Source organism: Delphinapterus leucas, chromosome 19, assembly GCF_059928025.1.
Source record: "Delphinapterus leucas isolate spDelLeu-1000000601 "Yukka" chromosome 19, BTC_Dleu_Yukka2, whole genome shotgun sequence".
NCBI classification, from domain to species: Eukaryota; Metazoa; Chordata; class Mammalia; order Artiodactyla; family Monodontidae; genus Delphinapterus; species Delphinapterus leucas.
In genome coordinates, this window is record NC_143147.1 from 46,497,549 (window position 1) to 46,517,318 (window position 19,770).

General features: G+C 51.1%; 2 protein-coding genes across 3 annotated transcripts in view; one reads left to right on the forward strand and one right to left on the reverse strand.

Moving 5' to 3' along the window:
• Positions 1 to 2,264: 2,264 nt before the first annotated feature.
• The window catches only part of KAT7 (lysine acetyltransferase 7), a 45,917-nt gene continuing 28,411 nt past the window's right edge, over positions 2,265 to 19,770 (reverse strand). For both annotated transcript variants that reach the window (XM_022557843.3, XM_022557841.3), the window contains one exon: positions 2,265 to 19,277. In XM_022557843.3, the coding sequence (XP_022413551.1) occupies positions 19,176 to 19,277 (102 nt within the window). In that variant the 3' untranslated portion in view covers positions 2,265 to 19,175. The remainder of the gene's footprint in view (positions 19,278 to 19,770) is intronic.
• On the forward strand, positions 4,480 to 13,015 carry TAC4 (tachykinin precursor 4). The gene is given in 8 exon segments (XM_089901825.1): positions 4,480 to 4,581; positions 4,766 to 5,006; positions 8,434 to 8,516; positions 10,572 to 10,601; positions 11,484 to 11,543; positions 12,760 to 12,843; positions 12,846 to 12,938; positions 12,941 to 13,015. Coding segments are annotated over 8 exon segments (768 nt in total).

Below are 19,770 nucleotides of genomic sequence, written 5' to 3' on the forward strand. Positions count from 1 at the left end.
CTTTAAGGTTGGGTTCACTGAACCTTGTCTGAGAGACCTGGCTGCAGGGAGCTCCTACTCTGATGGGAGAGACCCAGTTCCTGTCCTTAGGAAACTCTTCACCTGATAACAAAATATCAGGGAATAACAAAAATGACTTTTCTTAATCTGGCTTTCCTGTAAAATAGGGATGAGTGTTATTAATTATATTATTAATAGCAATAATAATCGCTACCATTTACTAAGATCTACAATGTGCCTGATGCCGCATGAAGTTCTTTTATGCATTATCTCATTTAAACGTCTCAACAACCTTTTTAAGAAAGTATATTATTATCCCTATCTCATGGTGAAAATCAGAAAGGTTAGGTGCCTGAGGTCACACACTGGTAAGTGGTGGGGTCAGAATTCGAACCCAGAGTCTTATCCTTAGACACTACACTTTGCTTCTACTCTTGACTTAAATCCTTCTTATGGACAAACAAGCCCCCACCATGCACGTTTGTCTTTCCTTATAGAATCTAACTGCAAAAAGGAGGTAGGTAGGTGGGGGCCAGGGCCCTGGGAAGAAAGGTGATGGAGAAGGAAGGGAGATGGCGTGAGAACCTCCTAGGGCCATAGGCCTGGGCCAAGATGCACCTTTGGTGGGGGGAAAGGGGCCTGATGAAAAGGGCAAGGACAGGGACTGTTTGGAATCATCCTCAGGACTCTGAGAATTTCTGAAACTGGGCTACCTATATCTTCAGGCCCTCCCAGAGATACTTGGGATATTATTAAGAGGCTGGAAGTGCTGAAAGCAAGGCAGGCTTGGGCCAAATTGTCTGCCATACCTACACAACCTGTGGGCACAGAGGATTATGGCTCCATTTGCTCCATCTGCAATCCGTGTGTAGAGACCCACTTTTCCAACCCAAAGTGTTCTGTCTAGGACAAGTGTCTGAAGTGTACCCACACTGTAAATGTGGGTAAAGGGGGTCCAGGATTCTTCTTCTCTCCCCAGATACCCCCGTCATGGCACTTTCCACACTGCTAAAAGTGTTATAATGCTTGTCTGTTTCTTTCACCTGTGTTCTGGGGCAACTCCCGTGTTGTAAGGTCTCAGCAAATCCAGAATCAATGAATGAATGCATGAATGTAACCTCAAAGATTCGCAGTAGAATTAAGTCATTGCCACGGAAAGGGCCCTAGCACAGGGTGCAAAGACTATTGCCCCAGTTACACACTCCGAGCTACTTTTACCCACCACCCTGCCCCCTCCGTTGGAAGGACCGCACTGCCCACCCGAAGGAGGCTCACCTCCTCTGGGGGCCCAGCCTCCCATTTACCTCCCGTCCTCTATCCAAGGGGCAGGCCGTGAGACCGGACCCAGCTCTTGCCCCTCCCTCAGCCAACTCCGAGTTCTAGGAAGGGGCGCGCAGAGGCGGGGAGGGTGGGGTAGATGGGGCTTCAGAAGGAGCCTCCACAAGGGGGCGATGGACGGGCGCGGGGAAGACGGACGCAGGGTCCCTGCGGCGTCACCTGGGGCGGAGAAACCCAGAAGGCCAGCGCCCCCGGCTCCCCTTCCCGCCCCGGCCCGCCCCGCCCTTCCCCGGCTCGCGTTTGCGTTCTCAGTCGTGGGGAAAGACTGATCAGGCTCCCGACTCTGCTACTTCACAGCTGGACGCCTCATCCGAGGCACCCAGCCTCCCCGAGCCGGCCGGTAAAGTGGGGCCAGTCATCCCACCTCCTTTGGACTCAGTCGGCGCTCAGGAAACGTCAGCTTCCCGCCCTCATCCCGCCCTCGGCTTGTGTTTCCCTTTTCCCCGCTCTCCTCCCTCCTGCACCCTTTCTCCTCTCGGCTCCGCAATCTTAGCCAAACCGCAGCCTTTAGCAATCGTGCGCGCCCACCCGGCGCCCGGGCAGCCTCGCCGCGGCCGCGACTCACCCTGCGGCCCGCCCGCCGCCCGCGCCCCAGCCCCGCGCGCCGTCCGCTCCCGCGGCCTTGTCACCGCTCGGCTGCTGCGTCCCGACCCCCCGCCGGGCCTCGAGGACCGGGCGAGGCAGGATCCGCCGGCCAGGGCCGAGCCCGGGTGGCCGAGGGCACAGGGCGGGGCGGCGGGCTCGGCAGCCTGGCCCGCGAGCGCCGGCCCGACCTCAGCCCAAGGGCAAAGCTGCAAATAGCCGCGGTTTCCAGCCCGTGCCCGGCCTCCCTCCCGGCCTTCCGGGACTTTGGGATTTTCTCTCCCTTCTTCCCGCCGCCCTCTCCTCTGCCCCGTGGCCCCGCCCCCTCCCCGCTGTGCACCCCCCACACTTGTCCCGCGCAGCTGGGGCCAGGAGACCAGCGCTGAGGTCCAGGGTTCCAGAGGTCGAATAATCACAAAGCATAAGTTCGGGTTAATTGCGCACATACTATGTGCCAGGCACTCTGCTGAGCTCTTTAAGGGTGGGCATTTATGAAACCTTTACCACCACCAGATAAGGGGTGGCTCCAACTTCCAGATGGAGAAACTGAGGCTCAGAGAGGGTCCTTGGCTCCTAAGGTCACCTGGTTTGGATCTGCAGAATGGGAAGGCATCACCCCTATCCAGAGGGCCATGCTGTTACTCTGCCTCCACCCATATGCTGCTTGCCCTTGTGGGAAGGTGGGAAGCAGCTGACTGGGGACCCGGGATGCTAGTCCGCCACAAATTCTCAGTGTAACCTACAGCAAGCCCAACCTGCTGGCTTGTGAAACCCAGTGCCAGTTTCCACATCTGTAAAGTGAAGGGGCCGTTCATCCCTGTAAGGAAGAACTTGTTAACAACAGTGGAAAAACAAAGTGGATTGTGAGCTATTAAGTGCCCTGCCCTTGGGAAAGTTCAGCCAGGGGCTGTGTAGATTCAGACCCACAGACTAGAGTTGGCTGTGTCAAAAAGGGCTGAGCTGGGGAACCTGCATTTTAGCAAATGCAGGGATTCTGAAACCATCAGGTCGGGATTCACCAAAGAGATTCCTGGAAGGGGGTGGACGTGGTGTGTACGAAGCTGTCCTCCCCCAAACCTCCACACTTGTCCTTATTCATCTCTGCCTTCACTGGCCTGGACTCAAGGGTAATTGCACGTTTCCTAAGGACCCACTGTGTGCTAAGCACACATATATAACAGCCCCGCTCTCAGTGCATTCGTGACATAATACAGCAGCCTAGCAGGGCTGTCCTCAGCCCAGCTGGCCCCTCTGGGAGAAATGGAGCCAGGCACCTTCTTGCAGGGGGTGAAGTCTCTTGCCAGGCTGTGTGGCGCAGTGAGCAGAGTGAGGGCAGGTTTCCACCTTCACTCCCCCGTCGGCAGCCTCCTCTGTGCAGGACACAACCTGCACAGCCTCTGACCACAGCCCGTGCAGAGCTGCAAGAGATATGAGTAGGAGATATTGGGAAAGCTTAGGAAAGGAGCCAACTAATTCTTGCTGGAGTCCGAAAAGAGAGAAACTCTACTGGGGGTGATCATTAAGCAGACCTTTAAGGATGAGTGGGAGTTCACCAGGTAGAAAAGGAAGTCTAGGCAGAGGCAACAGCTGAGGCCAAAGCATAGAAGCAGGGAAACTTGTCCTGTCTGGGAGCAGGTGGTGAAGCTGTCTGGGGGCAGGAAATGGGCAGACTAGGAAGGGGGGTGGCGGCGCGGCCTTCTCCTGCCCCCACCTCTGTGCCAGCACAGAGCAAACTGAACACAGCTTATCTGCCAACCAGAGGTCTCCTTTCCTAGAGACTGTGAGATGCTGTAGGACAGGGACAGGGACAGTGTCTTATTCATCTTCTGTGGCCCAGTGCCTCACCCAAGTGTCAATAATAGTAATAGGAATAATAGTTAATGGGTATTAAATATTTACCATCATGTACTGTGCTAAGTGCTCCACATGCATTCTCCCATTTCATCCTCAACTTTGGAAATAAGTGCTATTAATAATCTCATTTTACTAATGAGGATTCCAAGGTTTAGAAAGGTTAAGTAACATGCCTAAGGTCACATAGCTATTTAGTGGGGGAGCTAGGAATGGAATTCAGGGCTCTCTGACCACAGGACCCTTGTTCTACACTAACAGATGGACAGATGGATGGATGGGAGACAGGGAGGAACTAAGTGGAGAAGCACCCTGAGTGCCATGCCAGGGAGCTTGAACTTTACGCCACGGGCAGTGGGGAGACACTGGAAGGTTGCAAGCAGGGAGAGATAGGTCAGGTTAGGGCTTTGAAAAGATCTCAGCAGTGGGAAGATGTTTTAGAGCTGACGACACTTGAGCAGGAGGTCATTTTTCTGGCAAATCCCAATTCCTGCCTGTGAGGAGCCTTATTTCTTTACGTATTGTCTTACCTCTTAGGGCAGGACATGTGCAGCCATGCTCACATGAGGACTACTGATGGCGGGGAGTGCCGAGGAAGGGGTGCAGTGACTGGAAGGGGAGACTCGTGGCAGAATACTAAGTTCTGGGGAGAGGCCTCTCTTACAGGGTAAGGGAGAAGCCAGGCAGTTCCCCCTTCCCATTCCCAAGATGACGCTGCCTGCTCGGGGCTTCCAGTCAGGAAGCCGGAAGCACCAGGCCCCACACACTGCTCCATTGTGCACCTGCCTCCCAAGGGGAATGCAGCCAACGGTGAGGCGGTGTTGCAACAGAGATCAACTGCTGGGGGGGCGGCAGTGGAGGAGACCTGGTCCCTTCTCTGGGCAGCTCGTGGTATCATTGGCTTTTCCAGCTGGTGGGGGCGGGGGGCAGTCACAGGAAATGGCCCCGGGGGTCAGATAAGCTGAAGGAAGAAGCCGAGTAGCTGGGAGGACAGAACAGGTGGAGTTTCCCCCACCTGCCGAGAGGAGCCAGAGAGAGAGGACGGAGCCTGCTAGTGGTGGTCTGTGGACTGAGAGGGGTTCCCCGAGGGTCCCAGGACAGAGCAGTGCTCACCTTGCTGCTCTGCCTCGCCCTGCCTCTCCTGACGGGGCTGTCTGCTTGCACTGTGGCAGGTGACAAGGAACTAGCACTTGACGCTGAAGCTGGGTCCTGGGGGACCGTGACCCTGGAGGTAGGTACCTTTGGGGAGAAGCAGGGGACGATACATGGTGGAGGGGGCAGAAGATCCCCTTTATGGCTGCCAGGAGAGCAGGTTGTACACTGCAAGGCAGGGTATCTGCCTCCCCTCCCTGGGCAGGTTCAAGGTCATGGCCCCTGGCCTGGCAGACCTCCAAAGAGTTGCATGCATATGGAAGCAGCAGTGTGTGTGTGTGTGTGTGTGTGTGTGTGTGCGCGCGCGCGTGCGTGCGTGCATGCACTCACACTTCATTTAACAAACACTTATTTAACATATACTATGTTCCTGGCACTGTCCTAAATGCTTCATAAATATTAACCCCTGTAATCCTCATATCAGCCGGTGGGGAAGGTACCATTACTATTCCCATTTCACAGATAAGGAAACTGAGGCACAGAAAGGTCAAGCAGTTTGTCCAAGGTTATGCAGCTTCAAAAGCACAACTGTACAGGGACTTCCCTGGTGGCGCAGTGGTTAAGAATCCGCCTGCCAATGCAGGGGACATGGGTTCGAACTCTGGTCCGGGAAGATCCCACATGCTTAGTGGAGCCACTAAGCCCATGCCCCGCAACTACTGAGTCTGCGTTCTAGAGCCCGTGAGCCACAACTCCTGAGCCTGTGTGCCACAACTACTGAAGCCCACGCGCCTAGATCCCGTGCTCCACAACAAGATAAGCCACCGCAATGAGAAGCCCACGCACCGCAACGAAGTATAGCCCCCGCTCACCGCAACTAGAGAAAGCCACACCCAGCAACAAAGACCCAACGCAGCCAAAAATAAATAAATTAATTATTATTTTTAAAAAGTCACAACCGTACACCTTGCCCAAGGTCTGATTCTGTGTATTTGTGCCTCAGAGGACATTGTCCAGCATTTCCTTTCAAGGGGGTCAACTTGGGGCGGGATCACTGTTTTGTCTCACATGCAGAAACTCTTATTTCCTGACAAGTACTGGTTTGACTGCCAGTCTCTCCTACTAAACTGACCTGAGTTCTGTCACTGGGAATAAATCTCAAAGTTAGAGACACAGCATCTGAGCCCCACCCTGTCTGGTCAGGGAGACAAAGATCCTGACCTTGGGGAGTTCCAGTCAGACAGGGGAGCAAGGCCAGTGGATCAGAGACAAACTGGCCCGGTGCTCAGGGAAGGCCTCCAGGAGGGCAGATGGGACTGGGTGGGGCCTGGCTCCTCCAAGTCCTGGGATGGTGAACACACTGGGGCCACAGGACGAGCCATCGAATAACAGCCATTCCTGGTGGGTTTCCTTCATGGCAGGTTTCCTTCCTGGTTTGTCTGAATGTGGAAGTGTGTGCCATTGAGAAGACAGCAGGCTGGAGAGACCCAGGTTCAAGTCTCACCTTCTCCACTGGCTCTGTGCGAACTGGGGAAGGTCACATCAGTTTCCTCACTTGTAAAATGGGAGCAGCGGGGAGAGGATGATCCGCAAGGCTTTTTATTTTTCCAGCTTTGACACGGAGTCTGTGCCCAGGCCCAGGGAAGCTGTGTGATGGTGGCCTCTCTACATGGCCACATGGGAAACATCAACCTCAGCTAGTACTGCTGGGCACCTGCAAACACCTCACCTGGTTCCGATGCTTCTTCTCTGCTCACTCTCATTTAACATCCCTCTGCTTCCCGAGACACAGGGCTTGGGAAACAGGAACCATTAATCCAAGTGAGGCGACGGGAGGGACGGTGCCTCTGTCAGGGATGATCCGACCGCCTCCCTAGCTCTCAGGTCTCCCCGCCTGCAGTTAGCCCTGGAGCTGGGGATTTGGGCTAAATGGATAAGGAGGGCTTCCAGTGAGGGCAAGAGTCCTTCCTGAGTGAAAGATGCCTCCTAAAGGCCCCCCAGAAACCCAGTGGGTGGGAGAAAGGTGAGTCTTATTTAATTCATAAAAAGCCATTCTCTCCAGCCTGCATTTGAAGACTGCCTTTTACCAAGGCAAAGTGCTTTCCATAAGATTTTCAGAAATGGGTCCAAAGACACTTTTCCGGTTCCTGGCCAGGCCAGGCGACTCCAGGCCGAGACAGGGGCCCCAGCCATTGATGTCCTGGGGAGGAGACAGATTGGAAGTGACTGAATTCGTCCAAAGCTTAGAAAACAATTCACTCCTGATCCCAAAAGTTGGGACGAACTGTGAGAGGCGAAGGGGTCTCCACTGCACCCCAGCCAGGTCCCTGCTGGTCCCCGAAGCTCCAGTTCTGCCCCTGGGGAAACTGGGAATGGAAGAGCAAGTCCCTGACCCAACCCCAGCTGCCAGCCTCCTGGCAGGTGGCTTGTGTTACTCTAGGGCTCTGTTCACCTGTCTCAGCCTTCCTGGAAAAGGAGACCCCATCCTCTTCCCTATTCCCAGACTATCAGAGAAAGTACCTTTCATTCAGCATCCTGTATCCCACACATGCTGAGCTCCTGTGTGTACCAGGCACAGTGCCAGGTACTGGGGATATAGAGATGTGAAGACGGTCTAAAGAACATCACCCACTGTCATTCTCTCCACTAGTGAGCCTCTCTCCCTCTCAGCAGAACTAAGCAGGGCCTTCACCAGAGGCTGCAGTTAAGGCCAGAGAAGGAGAGGACTTCGGCCAAGGTCACAAAGGTTAACGGAGGAATGAGAACTTAAATCTATAGTCCTTGGTCCAGAACTTTCACCCCATCAGCTCAAGGATGAAAATGTCTTTGCCCAGGGGAGTGGCCTCCACCCCAGGCCACATGCCATTATCCTCACAGGGAGGCCCAGGTTCTAGGGCAGGATAAATCCAGGACAGTGGTGGTAGTGCCGGGGGAAGAGAGGAAAACAGGAGTTAGAGAGGGGGTTGGAGGGGAAGCAGTCTCATCTCGCCAACTGGGTGCCCACCCCAAGTCCATCAGCTGCCCCCTCCTTGTCTACGCTGGAGACATTTCCCAAGATGGAGCAGAGCCTGTGCTCTGGAGTCAGACTTCCTGAGTGGCTCTACCACTTCCTGTGTGACCTTGAACAAGTCACCTAACCTCCCAAAGTCTCAGTTTCCCTACCTGTAAAACAGGGATAAATCAGCCCCTACTTCATATGGTTGTTGCGAAGAGTAAATGAGATTATGACCGGAGTGTTTGAGCTTTAAGCCAGATGACATGGGTTTGAGTTCTGGCTTCATCTCACATCCTTGCTGGTAATTGCTCTGTGCTTCAGTGTTGCCATCTGTAAAATGGTGACAGTAATAGTACTTACTTCATGTGGTTTTGGTGAGGATTAAGTGAATTAATATATGCAAGTGCTTAGGAACATGGTAAAATGTTAGCTATTAATTATTATTATTATTTACAGTATTGTGTAAAATGTGCAAAGGAGCTCAGTGGCAGCACAGAGCCCGTGTTATTGAGATTGTTATTGCTCAGGCTGTCTCCTTGCCCCAACTCTAAGGAACTCTCTGCTTCTTCGGGAAGATGTTGTGCCCAGCATTCAGCTCCAGCTCTGGGAAGTGAAGAGGGGCAAAGCGAACCAGTTCTTTGGACTGATGGGGAAGCAGGTGGGAGGTGAGTGACAGAAGTGGGCGGGTGCCCAGCGAGGAGGGCTTCTGGGTGGGTTCTGTTACACCAAGCAGAGACCCTAGCTTACAGCAGCTCTTACTCCGGTCCAGTAGGGGGCGCTCATGTGATGGGATGGGATAGAGTGTCCATGTCAATTATTATCCAAACCAGGATACTTCAGAGAGTGGTAATTATGCCAGGCAACAGGTGCAAACCAGGGCTGTCTCCAGCATCCGGGGAGTGCAGTCACCCTAAGGGTGGGGACAAATGCATTGCATCCTGCTGGCGCCTTCCTACAATACAATGGATGACTGGAGAGAGGTGGTGGTGCTCAAGATCAGCCTCTAGAAGTGAGTAAAGGCATGGGCTAAGCTTTCTAGTTGATTCTGTTTGGCTCAAATAGAATTATTAAAATGAACCTATGTTCCCTGAGGGCACGCTTGACCCGTGATTCATGTCCTGGGGGGACAAGGAGAAAACAGTCTGAACAGAGAGCGTTTTCTTTTTCTTATTGCCAATATTGTATATTTTTCAAAGTAGTGTTGGTGAGGATATGAAAGAACTGGCACTTTGGGCTTCCCTGGTGGCACAGTGGTTAAGAATCCACCTGCCAATGCAGGAGACACGGGTTCGAGCCCTGGCCCGGGAAGATCCCACATGCCACGGAGCAGCTAAGCCCACCACAACTACTGAGCCTGTGCTCTAGAGCCCGTGTGCCACAACTACTGAAGCCCGCGCGCCTAGAACCCGTGCTCCGCAACGAGAAGCCACCGCAATGAGAAGCCCGCACACTGCAACGAAGAGTAGCCCCCGCTCGCCGCAAGTACAGAAAGCCTGCGCACAGCGACAAAGACCCAGTGCAGCCAAAACTAAATAAATAAATTTATATTAAAAAAAAAATATATATAGGGCACATCCATACCCTTTATGGCCATTAAAATGGATGAGGCAGATCTGTGGAAAGATAAAGATCTCCAAGATACTGGTTAAGTGGAAAAAGCAAATTATATAACAATATGTAAGATAGGAGTTTACCTGTTTAAAAGAAACACTACATACTTACACAGATATATATATGAAAACATAGGGAGAGTTCCAGAAGGATAAATATCAAACTGTCTACAGTGTTTACGCCTAGGATAGGAAGTGGAGGTGAGGGAGAGAGTTAAGAGGGACTTTTACTACACTATCCTCTACATTACCATTTTATAGTGGGCATTTATTCAGAGACTGCTTTTTTATTCTTTTCTTTTTTTGTTGCGGGGGGCATGCCACATGGCATGGGATCGACCAGGGATCAAGCCCGTGCCCGCTGCAGTGGAAGCACAAGAGTCTTAACTACTGGACCACCAGGGAAGTCCCCAGAGACTGCTTTTGTAATTTAAAAAATGCATATAAAAATAGAGAAAACCTTCCCAGTACCTCCACAAAAAAAAAAAAAAATAGAGGAAATCAACTTGTGAGCAAACACTTTTGGCCTCAGTTTCCTCCTCTACAAAATGAGTTTTGGACGGGGCCGTTTCAGAGCTCTCTTCCAAATCCAGCAACCCATGAGGAAGCAGGGGAAGGAATTATATGAGAAATATTTACTGAGGAACTCCCTGGCGGTCCAGTGGTTAGGACTCCGCGCTTCCACTGCAGGGGGCACAGGTTCGATCCCTGGTCAGGGAACTAAGGTCCCGCGTGCTGCGTGGCACGGCCAAAAAAAAAAAATTTTATTGAACACTGTGCTCACATGTGATTAAATCTCACAATATCCCCTTTACCACCAGCAGGGAAGCTAAAGCTCAGATAGGCTAAATACCTTCCCAAGGATGCCCAGCTGGTGCCAGGAGCAATGACTCCAAAGTATGCGCACTTCCTACTACCCCACACTGCCTCCTACCCAGAGTGTACCTTGTGCGGCCCAGCCACACCAGGACAACAGGGGGTGACTGGAGTTCCATTGAAGACCCACCGAAGGTGTGGGATCCCAAAGAGCCATGAGCCCTTTCACCTCACTGGGCCCCCAGGGAAGCGGTGCAGCCCTCATTCCTTCTCTCTCTTTTCCCCAGGAATACCTCCCATCCAGCCAGAGAGAAGAGGTAAGTGTTGTCCAGACCTTCCCCCAGCATGCTCCCTAGGGAGAACCGAGTTGTCCAGGGAGGCGGGAGAGATGCTCTGGCCAGGGCGCACCAGGCTGGCATTGTGGAGGACCGGGGCAGCATGATTTGGCCGCATGCTAGGCTCCCTGGTTGTTTCCTTAGAGAGGCGGTCTGTGCATACCTGGGGAGTAGCTGCAGGGATATGGAAAATACGGGGATGAACCTAGTTCTGCCAAAGGTCCAAAATTACCTTGGGTCTTACTAAAGCCTGGAGTTGGAGAAACTAATCAATCCAGAAGGACCTTAAAAGTGAAAAGCTGTCCTTTTGGTGAAAAGGGAAAAACAATATCAAAAGAAAACAAACCAACCTTTACCCACCACCCTTCAGTGCTCTCAGGAGCAAACCTAACGCCCTAGACTCACCACATCCTCCCGGGCGCCCTCACTGACAGGACTCCTAGCTCCTCTCTTTCCCTGCCTGCCTGCCTGCCTTACCCAGAGCTTGTCTCCATAGCCTGGGCACGGTGCCCTCCTTGGCACACTGCCTTGTACTGTTCTGCTGGGTCACATGGCTGGTGTCCCCAGAGCAGGAACTACCCCACAGGCAGGTAGAGGTCTGCCATCTCCTCTGTCCCCACAGTTTCTCTTAGAGGTGCCCACGAGGTGTTTGTGGAAGGAAGGGGAGAAGGGAGGGAGAATGGAGGAGAAAGAGGAAGGAATCAGTGAATGCATCAGTGAATGAATGAACCTCAGCTCCTAGATTGACTGAGAAATGACTCCATTCATGAGGCCCCAGCTCTGGCCCTGTCTTTCTTGGTTCCCAAGACAGCCTTCCTCTACTGCACTCTCTTTTTCTTCTCTATCTCCTCTCTTCACCACCAGGGTATCAGCGAGGACCAGTAGTCCAGGGCCACCTGGGCAGGGGAGGACCATCTACAGAAGGTAGATGAGAGCTTCTACTGGATTGCAAGGGCATAATGAGAAAGTGACCAGACACATTTCCGCCAGTCTCCACAGTGGGGGCCAGGCAGCTGGCCAGACAGAAAGGCTCCCCACAAGCTATTAGGCAGAGGCCCCACGGAAGAGAGCAGTCGAGGTGCAGGGAGATCATGATCCCTTTGATGATCCAGGCCTGTAACAGCCGTAGCCCTGCAGCTGCACCCTCTCCACCCCCAACACACCCAGGCACCCCCCTCTCAGGGCCAGCTGAAGCTACAGAGTAATGTGTGGTTTTTCAGACCCTGGAACATCCCCCTTATTCCCTTACTAATCGTTGTTAGAAAGTCTTAAGGTATTTCCTATCTTCAACGATTATAAATAAAGGCAAATGGCCCCGGGAGGGGTAACACCCTAAGTAGTTATCAGCTAACGCCTTCTGGCAGGGGCAACCCCAAAGGGGTTCAAGGGGACGCTCAATAAATGAACAGGCATCAAAGTAGATAAGTGAATCGAGCTGGGGAAGGATCCATAGCTCAAGCCAGTCAGCTCAAGAGGAAGGGCAGGGGGTGTCTCAGCTGATCAAAGACGCCAAGCTCAAGTCTGCTTTCCTCATCCTGACCTCTCCCCCCAGAGCCGCAGACCTGTGGACTGCTCTCTAGCTTCCCTGATACCTGCTCCTTCCAACATAGGCTCTTGGGAATAAAGATGGGAAAGTCCTCTATATTCCCCCAAGAGTTTTTCCTAAGTGTCTGAGCCCTTCCACTCGAAGGGCCATGGAAGTCAACCCAAAGCCAATGTGGAAATGAATGTCCCTCCATGCAGAGTGTTGGCAGGAGCCTTAGAAATCACTTTTCAGGGATGGAACTAATTTGCCCAAAGTCACACACTGAACTGATAACAGAGCCAGGACTAAACACTGTGTGTCCTGCTCCCTAGGCCAGGGCACTTCCCGTGGCCCCAGGAGGGCCTTTGGAATTTTGAGTGGTGGATTACCACTCCCTTTCTTTAGAGGATTAGTGAGGGTTGGCTCCTCCATGCTCTGGAGGCGTTTATGGTTGAAAAATGGAAGCTGTGCCAGATGAACCTGTAATTTGCCTTAGATATCTGCAGCTGGAGAAACGCGAGTTAGGGACGTGGAGGGCCTTGGGTGGACGACTAGGGAAGGGCTCCGAGGGTGGAGGAGGCAGACCAGTCTCCCCTAACCGCCGGCCACGTGCAGCACTCTTCCCAGGCCGAGAGGATGAGGACCACTGGTCAGAGTGAGAGCCCCCGCCACGTGCTTCCCAGAGGACGAAAAACCCCTTTCTCCCTACCTGGACGTGACAGCCAACCAGCCAGCCTCCGTGTCTCCTGGGCTCATCGCCAGCATGTCCCTACCACCAGGCCCTCACTGGACTCACTGGGGCTCCTCCCAGGACTCTCGGTCTCAAGCAGCAGTCGTGCATAAGTGCACGGTTGTCACCACTGTGAGCTAGTGACCCTGCCCGCACCCCCCCTCACTTGGACCTCACTGCACAGCAGGATGAGTCTCCCCCGCCCCCCTATCTCCTGTGCCCAGAACACAGCAGGAGCTCAACAAACCAATGAACAGTGGATGGCTTCTTCTCCGGTGCAGGGCAGAGGGCAGGTATGGCCTGGGCTCTGCACTCTGCCCAGGGGCCTGGCATGTCAGCATTTGGGAGACCTTTTTGCAGGGTTGTAAAGGGAAATACTGAACAGTTGTGCTCCCCACCCGAGGTGGGAAAACAGACTTGGGACACAGGTAAACGTGACAAGCCCCTGCCTGAAAGCAGGCACCCCCTCCCTATCCACCATCATAACCTCAAGGGGCAGAAGTGGGTCCCAGGTCCTTCATCAGTTCTTGTGTATGAGGCGGCCCGTCAACTGACTGCTCTGCTTTGGGGACACAGGCATCTAGTCATGCTCCCAGCACTGGGAAGAGCTCTAGAGGAAGGAAACAGGTCCCACCTCAGGGAGCGGCCACCACCCCCCCTTCTGACGGGGAGACCATTGTCCTGCCCCAGTGGCTCATAGGCAGGCGGGACACAAAGGACCCTAGGATGCTTAGAAAGAGCTAGAATGAAATCCTAGGGGCCAAACCTAGGTGAACAAAGGACTGAGCTGGGAGTTGTGTGGGTTCGGCGGTAAAGGGCGATTCATTAATTCACTGGGCTACATAACATTCAGCTTCTGTGTCCCTCTTTCCAAAAAGAAAATGGGTTAGGGGCTTGGGGGGGTGCCTGATTCTTTGGGGGTGGGGTCGTTAGGCTGTTTAAAAGGAGGGGAAGAAGGCATTGGTGGAGAGGCCAGGCCCTTCATCTGGGTGCCAGGGAAGGTTTTAGTGACAGCAGAGGCCCTGAGAGGCCAGACGGTGTCTGCACAACCAGTTAAGATTCTTCTGTTTGACCTGTAGTGAAATAGTCTCCATCTCAAGACTGACTGTCCATCGTGAGGCATCTCTCTTCCTCATTCTCACACCTTACCCGTGTCCAGGGAGAAATGTGGGAGTAGGGGGCGGTGCAAGCCGCCTCCTGACTGCAGGCCTCCCAGGGTCCAGCACCCCCCCCCAAAAAAAGTCCAGCTCACACTCCAAAGGAAAATTAGCTCTTACTGGAAGGAGCGGCACACACATCCAGAGATGGGAGAAATTGTTGGTGGCCATCTCTGGAGGGGATCTACCGCACCTTTTTTGTGAGATAAGGGTATAGGTTCCTAAAAACTTTGGAACTGATTAAACATAAGGTGAGTGGTTTCCAGAAACAAATACCCAGTTGAGAAACACTGACTTCTTGGAATGGACATGACTTATCAAGGATAAAGGTGTTTACATCTCACATAGAACATCTGGGAGGAGCAATGGAGCCAAAGTTGTGCAACAGCACAGGTTATTTTCTCCACTCTTGGGCACAAATAAACAAACTCCCAAACCCCAGAATGGTAGCAGCATGACCTGCATCTACACGTATTGCACAAGACGGAAGAGACAAACTGATACTCCAGCAAGGGGCATTTTTCACCACTGGGCAGCCTTTTTTTTTCCTTCTTAGTGACACTCATTGGCATTTTGTTGAAGATACCACAAAGGATGTGGGCAATTAAACTGCCCCCATCAGCAGGAGACAGTCTGGAAGAGACAGTCATACAAATTTATAGCAGAAAGTGCTGGAGCAAACCCAGAGGAGGTCCAATTCTACAATTCCATGATATCAACGAATAGCAAAAAGTAGTTTCTAGAATTCCTAGCATACATCATATATATTTAGCAAGAGTTTTCACCTTATTCTCTGAACATGCAAAACCCTGTATAGCACTGTGTATATATGCGCACCTGTGAGGATCCTAACGTTGAGCCAGTGAGCCAGGCCTTCTCCCTGTCATCACTGTACCTCACTTAATGGGACCTGTCATCTTACACAAAGAACTAGTCATGGGCTGGGAGTGAAGGCAGGTAGGTGGGGTTCCTGCCTTTTCACTGGAGCTTTCTCAAACCAGGGTTTCTTATTTACTAACCCCAGTTCAGAAATGGACTTCAAAGGCTCAATTTCCTGAACTGTAGACAAATGTGTGCATATTTGCATTTATGTATATTTTTTTAAAAAGACTCGATGCTTTGATTAGATTCCCAAAAGGTCAGAAGGAAAGTAAAAAGGGTAAGGATCACTGAGAGCTACACTGCTTGATCCTAGCACCTTTCATACAAACTACACTTCTTCAATGTTTGGCATATCAATTGCTCTTCAAAGGAGGAAAAGGCAGCCATGTTTACGACTAGTTACTAATATACATTCAAAAAGCTGCTTTTCATTGGTTTCATATTCCAGAAGGAATGTGTGCTGTAAGCAAGCTGTGGTATTTTTCTATGCTGGCTTCCCATGAACTCCATTAGAGGCCATTCCTAACCCCAGCGAGGCAACCTGCCCAGAACTACAGGGACAAACCAAAGCTGAGGACATGTCAAAAGCATCATCTTCCCTATAGAGGGCACACCATATTCCTAAAAGTTACTTAATATGACTCACTGTTCCCCCTGTGAGAAAGGGGAAAGCAGGCACGGAGGCATCAGATGACTCACAATAGCGTTGTCAGAAGCACGGGATTTGGAATCAGAGGAGCAAGGCTCTCATTCTGTTTCTATAACCCAGCAGCAAGACCTCTGAGCCTCAAATTTTCTCATGCGGAAAAGGGCTACAATACTCACCTTACGGTGGTGGCGTTGTAAGGACTGAAGGAAACCATGTAAGTAAAGGGACAGACAGTGCTTGCTAAACAGTTTACTCCTAAATCGGAAGCAGAGCCAGAATGAAAAACATCTTTGTTTCCTGGTTTAGGTCTCTGGCCTCCAAATGCTGCCTATAGGAGCAACTAAAATCAATTCTTTCATCTTAAAGTTTTCACCAGTGTTGTCATCCTTCTGGCAGCGGAAGCCGCTAGGAGCACGGGGCTCTACAGCTGGAGCAAGGAAATCTAACTAGAAAAGCCAAGAAAGCAAATGATATAGGTTCTCAAGCTGGACAGACCAAAATATTTGTCTTTGACGCTTCCTGCATCACCCTGTGCTCTAGGTTTCCTTCTGCAAAACCGGTGTGAATTTCCATTGCACTGAGCTAACGTGAGGGTCAAACAAGGTAGTGTGAAGGTACCCAGCGCAGTGCTGAGCAGATAGGAAGCAACCAGCTCGTGCTAGGGCTCTCTTCCTCCCTCCAGAAATAGAGTAGGTGCTTCCACTTAGAGAGTTTCAGGAGCTAGATCCAGGAATGACTCCAGACTTTTGCTCTTCTAATGAAGGGGCCTAAGCAGCTGAGCTTCTTTTGTGCAGGTAAAAAGGAGTCAGCGGGGACAGGCTGACTCAAAGCAGCCAAGGAAGTGAACTGTCTGTTCCCATACCTGTAAGGATTTAAACCAGAGAAATCTTCCTTTGATTTCTAGGTGAGGAAAAGGGGGTGGCAATCAGTGGAGGCTTGGGACCGCACTGTGCACAAAACTTCAAGTGCCTTGACCTCTCAGCATCCACTCTCGTGGTCCATATTAACTACCTAAATTTTTTCAAAATGTGAGAGAGAGAAGAATTTCCCTTTGATGTGAATACCTAGAACAGGGAGATCTGGGCGCACATCTTTCTAACATGTGTAAGAAGGGTCTTTTTATAAGCTTGAGCTTCTCTCCATCCCATCTCCCACCCCCAGTCAAGTGACACACTGGACTCTAACCTTACCAAGGAGGACCCTTAGTTTGTCTGCCAGGAGAAGTTCTCACCATGCTGGCCACAGTGGGCAAAACCACCCCAGCAAATACAATTTCCACCCTCCTCCTCTCCACCATATAGCGAAGTGCCCGGCCACCCTTTTCCTGCTCTAGGTAAATGCTACAGGAAAATGCAGCTACTTTCAGAAATCATCTCAACCTGAGACAGACAATGATTAGAGGTGGCACCACTCACTACTGGCAAATAAGCCTGGAGACAAGAAGGGACCCACCTTTTCCCACCTCCCACAGCTATCGATTGTACCCCACATATCCTAACTTCCTGCTGGGTTTTCTGTCCTCGAACTTAATGAACTTAATGGAAGAATGGATAATACAGACTACTTATTGCTATGCATACCTATTATCTGGAACCAGAGTGTGGCAGGGAGAGTTTATCCCATCAACTAAACAAGCTCAGAGTAAGCACTCCCTCCACAGATACCCTGCATCACAGAGGAAGAAACAACCTTCCCCAGCCACAAACCACATCCCTCAACAGTCAGTTTACTGCTAGGAAAATAAATCCCAAGCGCATTACCTGTTAGCAGCAGGTCAGTGGCACCATTTTCTACTCAAATGAGATCTCCTAGGTGAAACAGACTTGAGCAGAGAACATGCTTTATTGAGGAGTAGATATAGAACAGCACATTCTACCACGTGTGGGGAAGGGTTAGCTTCTGTAAAAGGCCTTTACCCCTTAAGAAAAGCCCCAGTGAAGTTGCTTTTGGATGAATTTTAACAGTGACACTGACACTGGCAGGGAGCTGCCACTGAACATGCTTAAAATTAGCTCCCCCCAACCCACAGTGAGTATAAGCCGCGTACAAAGACGACAAGAGAAAGGCACAAACGACCAGAGTTGGGATTGTGGTGAGGGCTCCACATGAAGACAGCGGTGTTGTAGAGACCAAGTTGGAAAGGGTGACATGTCATACATCAAAAGCTGCCCCAAGATAGCAGGTTATAATGGGCTAGAGAGAAATTAGAGGGAGCATCTCTTCCTTCACTTAAACAACACCAAAAATAGGAGACCAGAGAATGGGGGGATGGTGGTAAATCCCAAAAAGGAAATGGAGGAGGAGTTCTTGGAAGGGCATAAGCACTTCAGTCTTAGAGGGAGGGTGAGGCACTGTTGAAAAGGGAAGCAAACCTTGGCAGGGGTGGCCATTCTGCCTTGCTGAGTCATGGGCTGAGACACGGAAGTCATTTTCAATCACTTCTCCAAGGATGTTCAGACAAAAGCAGTGTAACTTATGTGGAAGTACAGGTATGCTATATCAGACTGGTACTGGTGAAAAGGTTTCTGCAGTATAATTAACCAGTTAACATGCAGCATGAAAGGGAGAACTGGAAAGTATTTTGGCACCTGCAAACGTAAAGACGGGCAGGGAGTAAAGAGAAGAAAACATTTACCACTGGGCACTTTCTGGTGAGGCAAAAAGTAGTATTCCATTCCCTTCCACCAAGACGTTGCCCACTGCCCACAGGTGAACTCAAATCCAAATACAGAATCACCACTTCTCCATTCTTTTCTCCATCTCACTCAGATAATGTGCTGTAACCAAGACTAATCCCTGCGAGTCTTCAAAAGTATTTGGCTCGGGGCTTCCCTGGTGGCGCAGTGGTTGAGAGTCCGCCCGCCGATGCAGGGGACGCGGGTTCGTGCCCCGGTCCGGGAAGATCCCACATGTGGCGGAGCGGCTAGGCCCGTGAGCCATGGCTGCTAAGCCTGCGCGTCCGGAGCTTGTGCTCCGCAACGGGAGAGGCCACAACAGTGAGAGGCCTGCGTACCGCAAAAAAAAAGGATTTGGCTCTTGTCAGCCTGATACTGATCAAAAACAGGTCTTTCAGTAAAAATGGAGGAAAAAACTTAAAGTGAGATGAAATCCAAAGGGAAGGGACCCCTCCCAGCACACACACACACTCAGAAGTGTTACCTCTTCCCTGCCCCTCCAAGAACACAGGTAAGGAGTAACTGGGAATGTCCTGGTGGCAGTAACCGTAGTTGGTGGTCTGGTGACTGGGCGGCAAGAAGAAGCACTATTACAAAGTTTAGAAGACACGACACAACCTCATGGGGCCAGAGGAGAGAACCAGTGACTGGACAGGTACAGTACCAAAACAGAACACCTTGGGTCAGTGCTACGAGGGATCTGCACTCAAGTCTAATACAGATCCCATCCAGGCAACCTCACTGAGGCCGAAACAACAGTTCCTCAGAACCAGCGTCTGCAGTGTACACGAAGGTCGGAGCCAGGACAGTCCTGAGGGGGATGGCCTTCCCAAAGGATACTGTACTTGCCAATCACAAGAGCAACAGAAATGACAGACAGATCCCTAGGGTACGGATTCCTACTGCTGGGGTTCGCTGGCTCGGAGTAACCGGTCACTTTAAGTGCCCTTGGGAGGGGTCCATTTTAAACAGCTTGGATCCATGGTTTTATTGGAGTTGGATCTTTTGGCCTCTTTGGCTATCCACTCATCAATCAGGTCCTGAGAGAGAACAATGGGAACAATTATTATATACGTTCAACTAAAACATGTTTGTAAGTGGATTCCAAAATGATTATTAGCAAAGAAGAAATGGCCAAAGATTTAATAATATACTAAGGTGTGAGACAGGTATATAAAAAAAAATTATCTTTTGATTTACCTAGTGCTCTCCTACCTAATCCATTTCTTCTTACTATGCCTTCGGTAAGACCTGAAAATCATTATTCATATTCCATCAGTAAACGTTATAAGTCAACTTAAAAAATTTTTAAATTGGCATGAGTTGAGATGGCATTTGTTAAAGGAATTTAAAACCACTTCCACAGGCCCTGGAGTTTATGAAGATTCTCCTCCACAGATGGGCACTCTTCATCCGATCTAAGAAAATCATCAAAGGATAGAAGTACGACTGTGCGACATAAAGCTGCTTAACTGGAGCTGCTTACGCGTCTGCCATCAAATCTGAGACAGGAGCTTACGATAAGCCTAACGG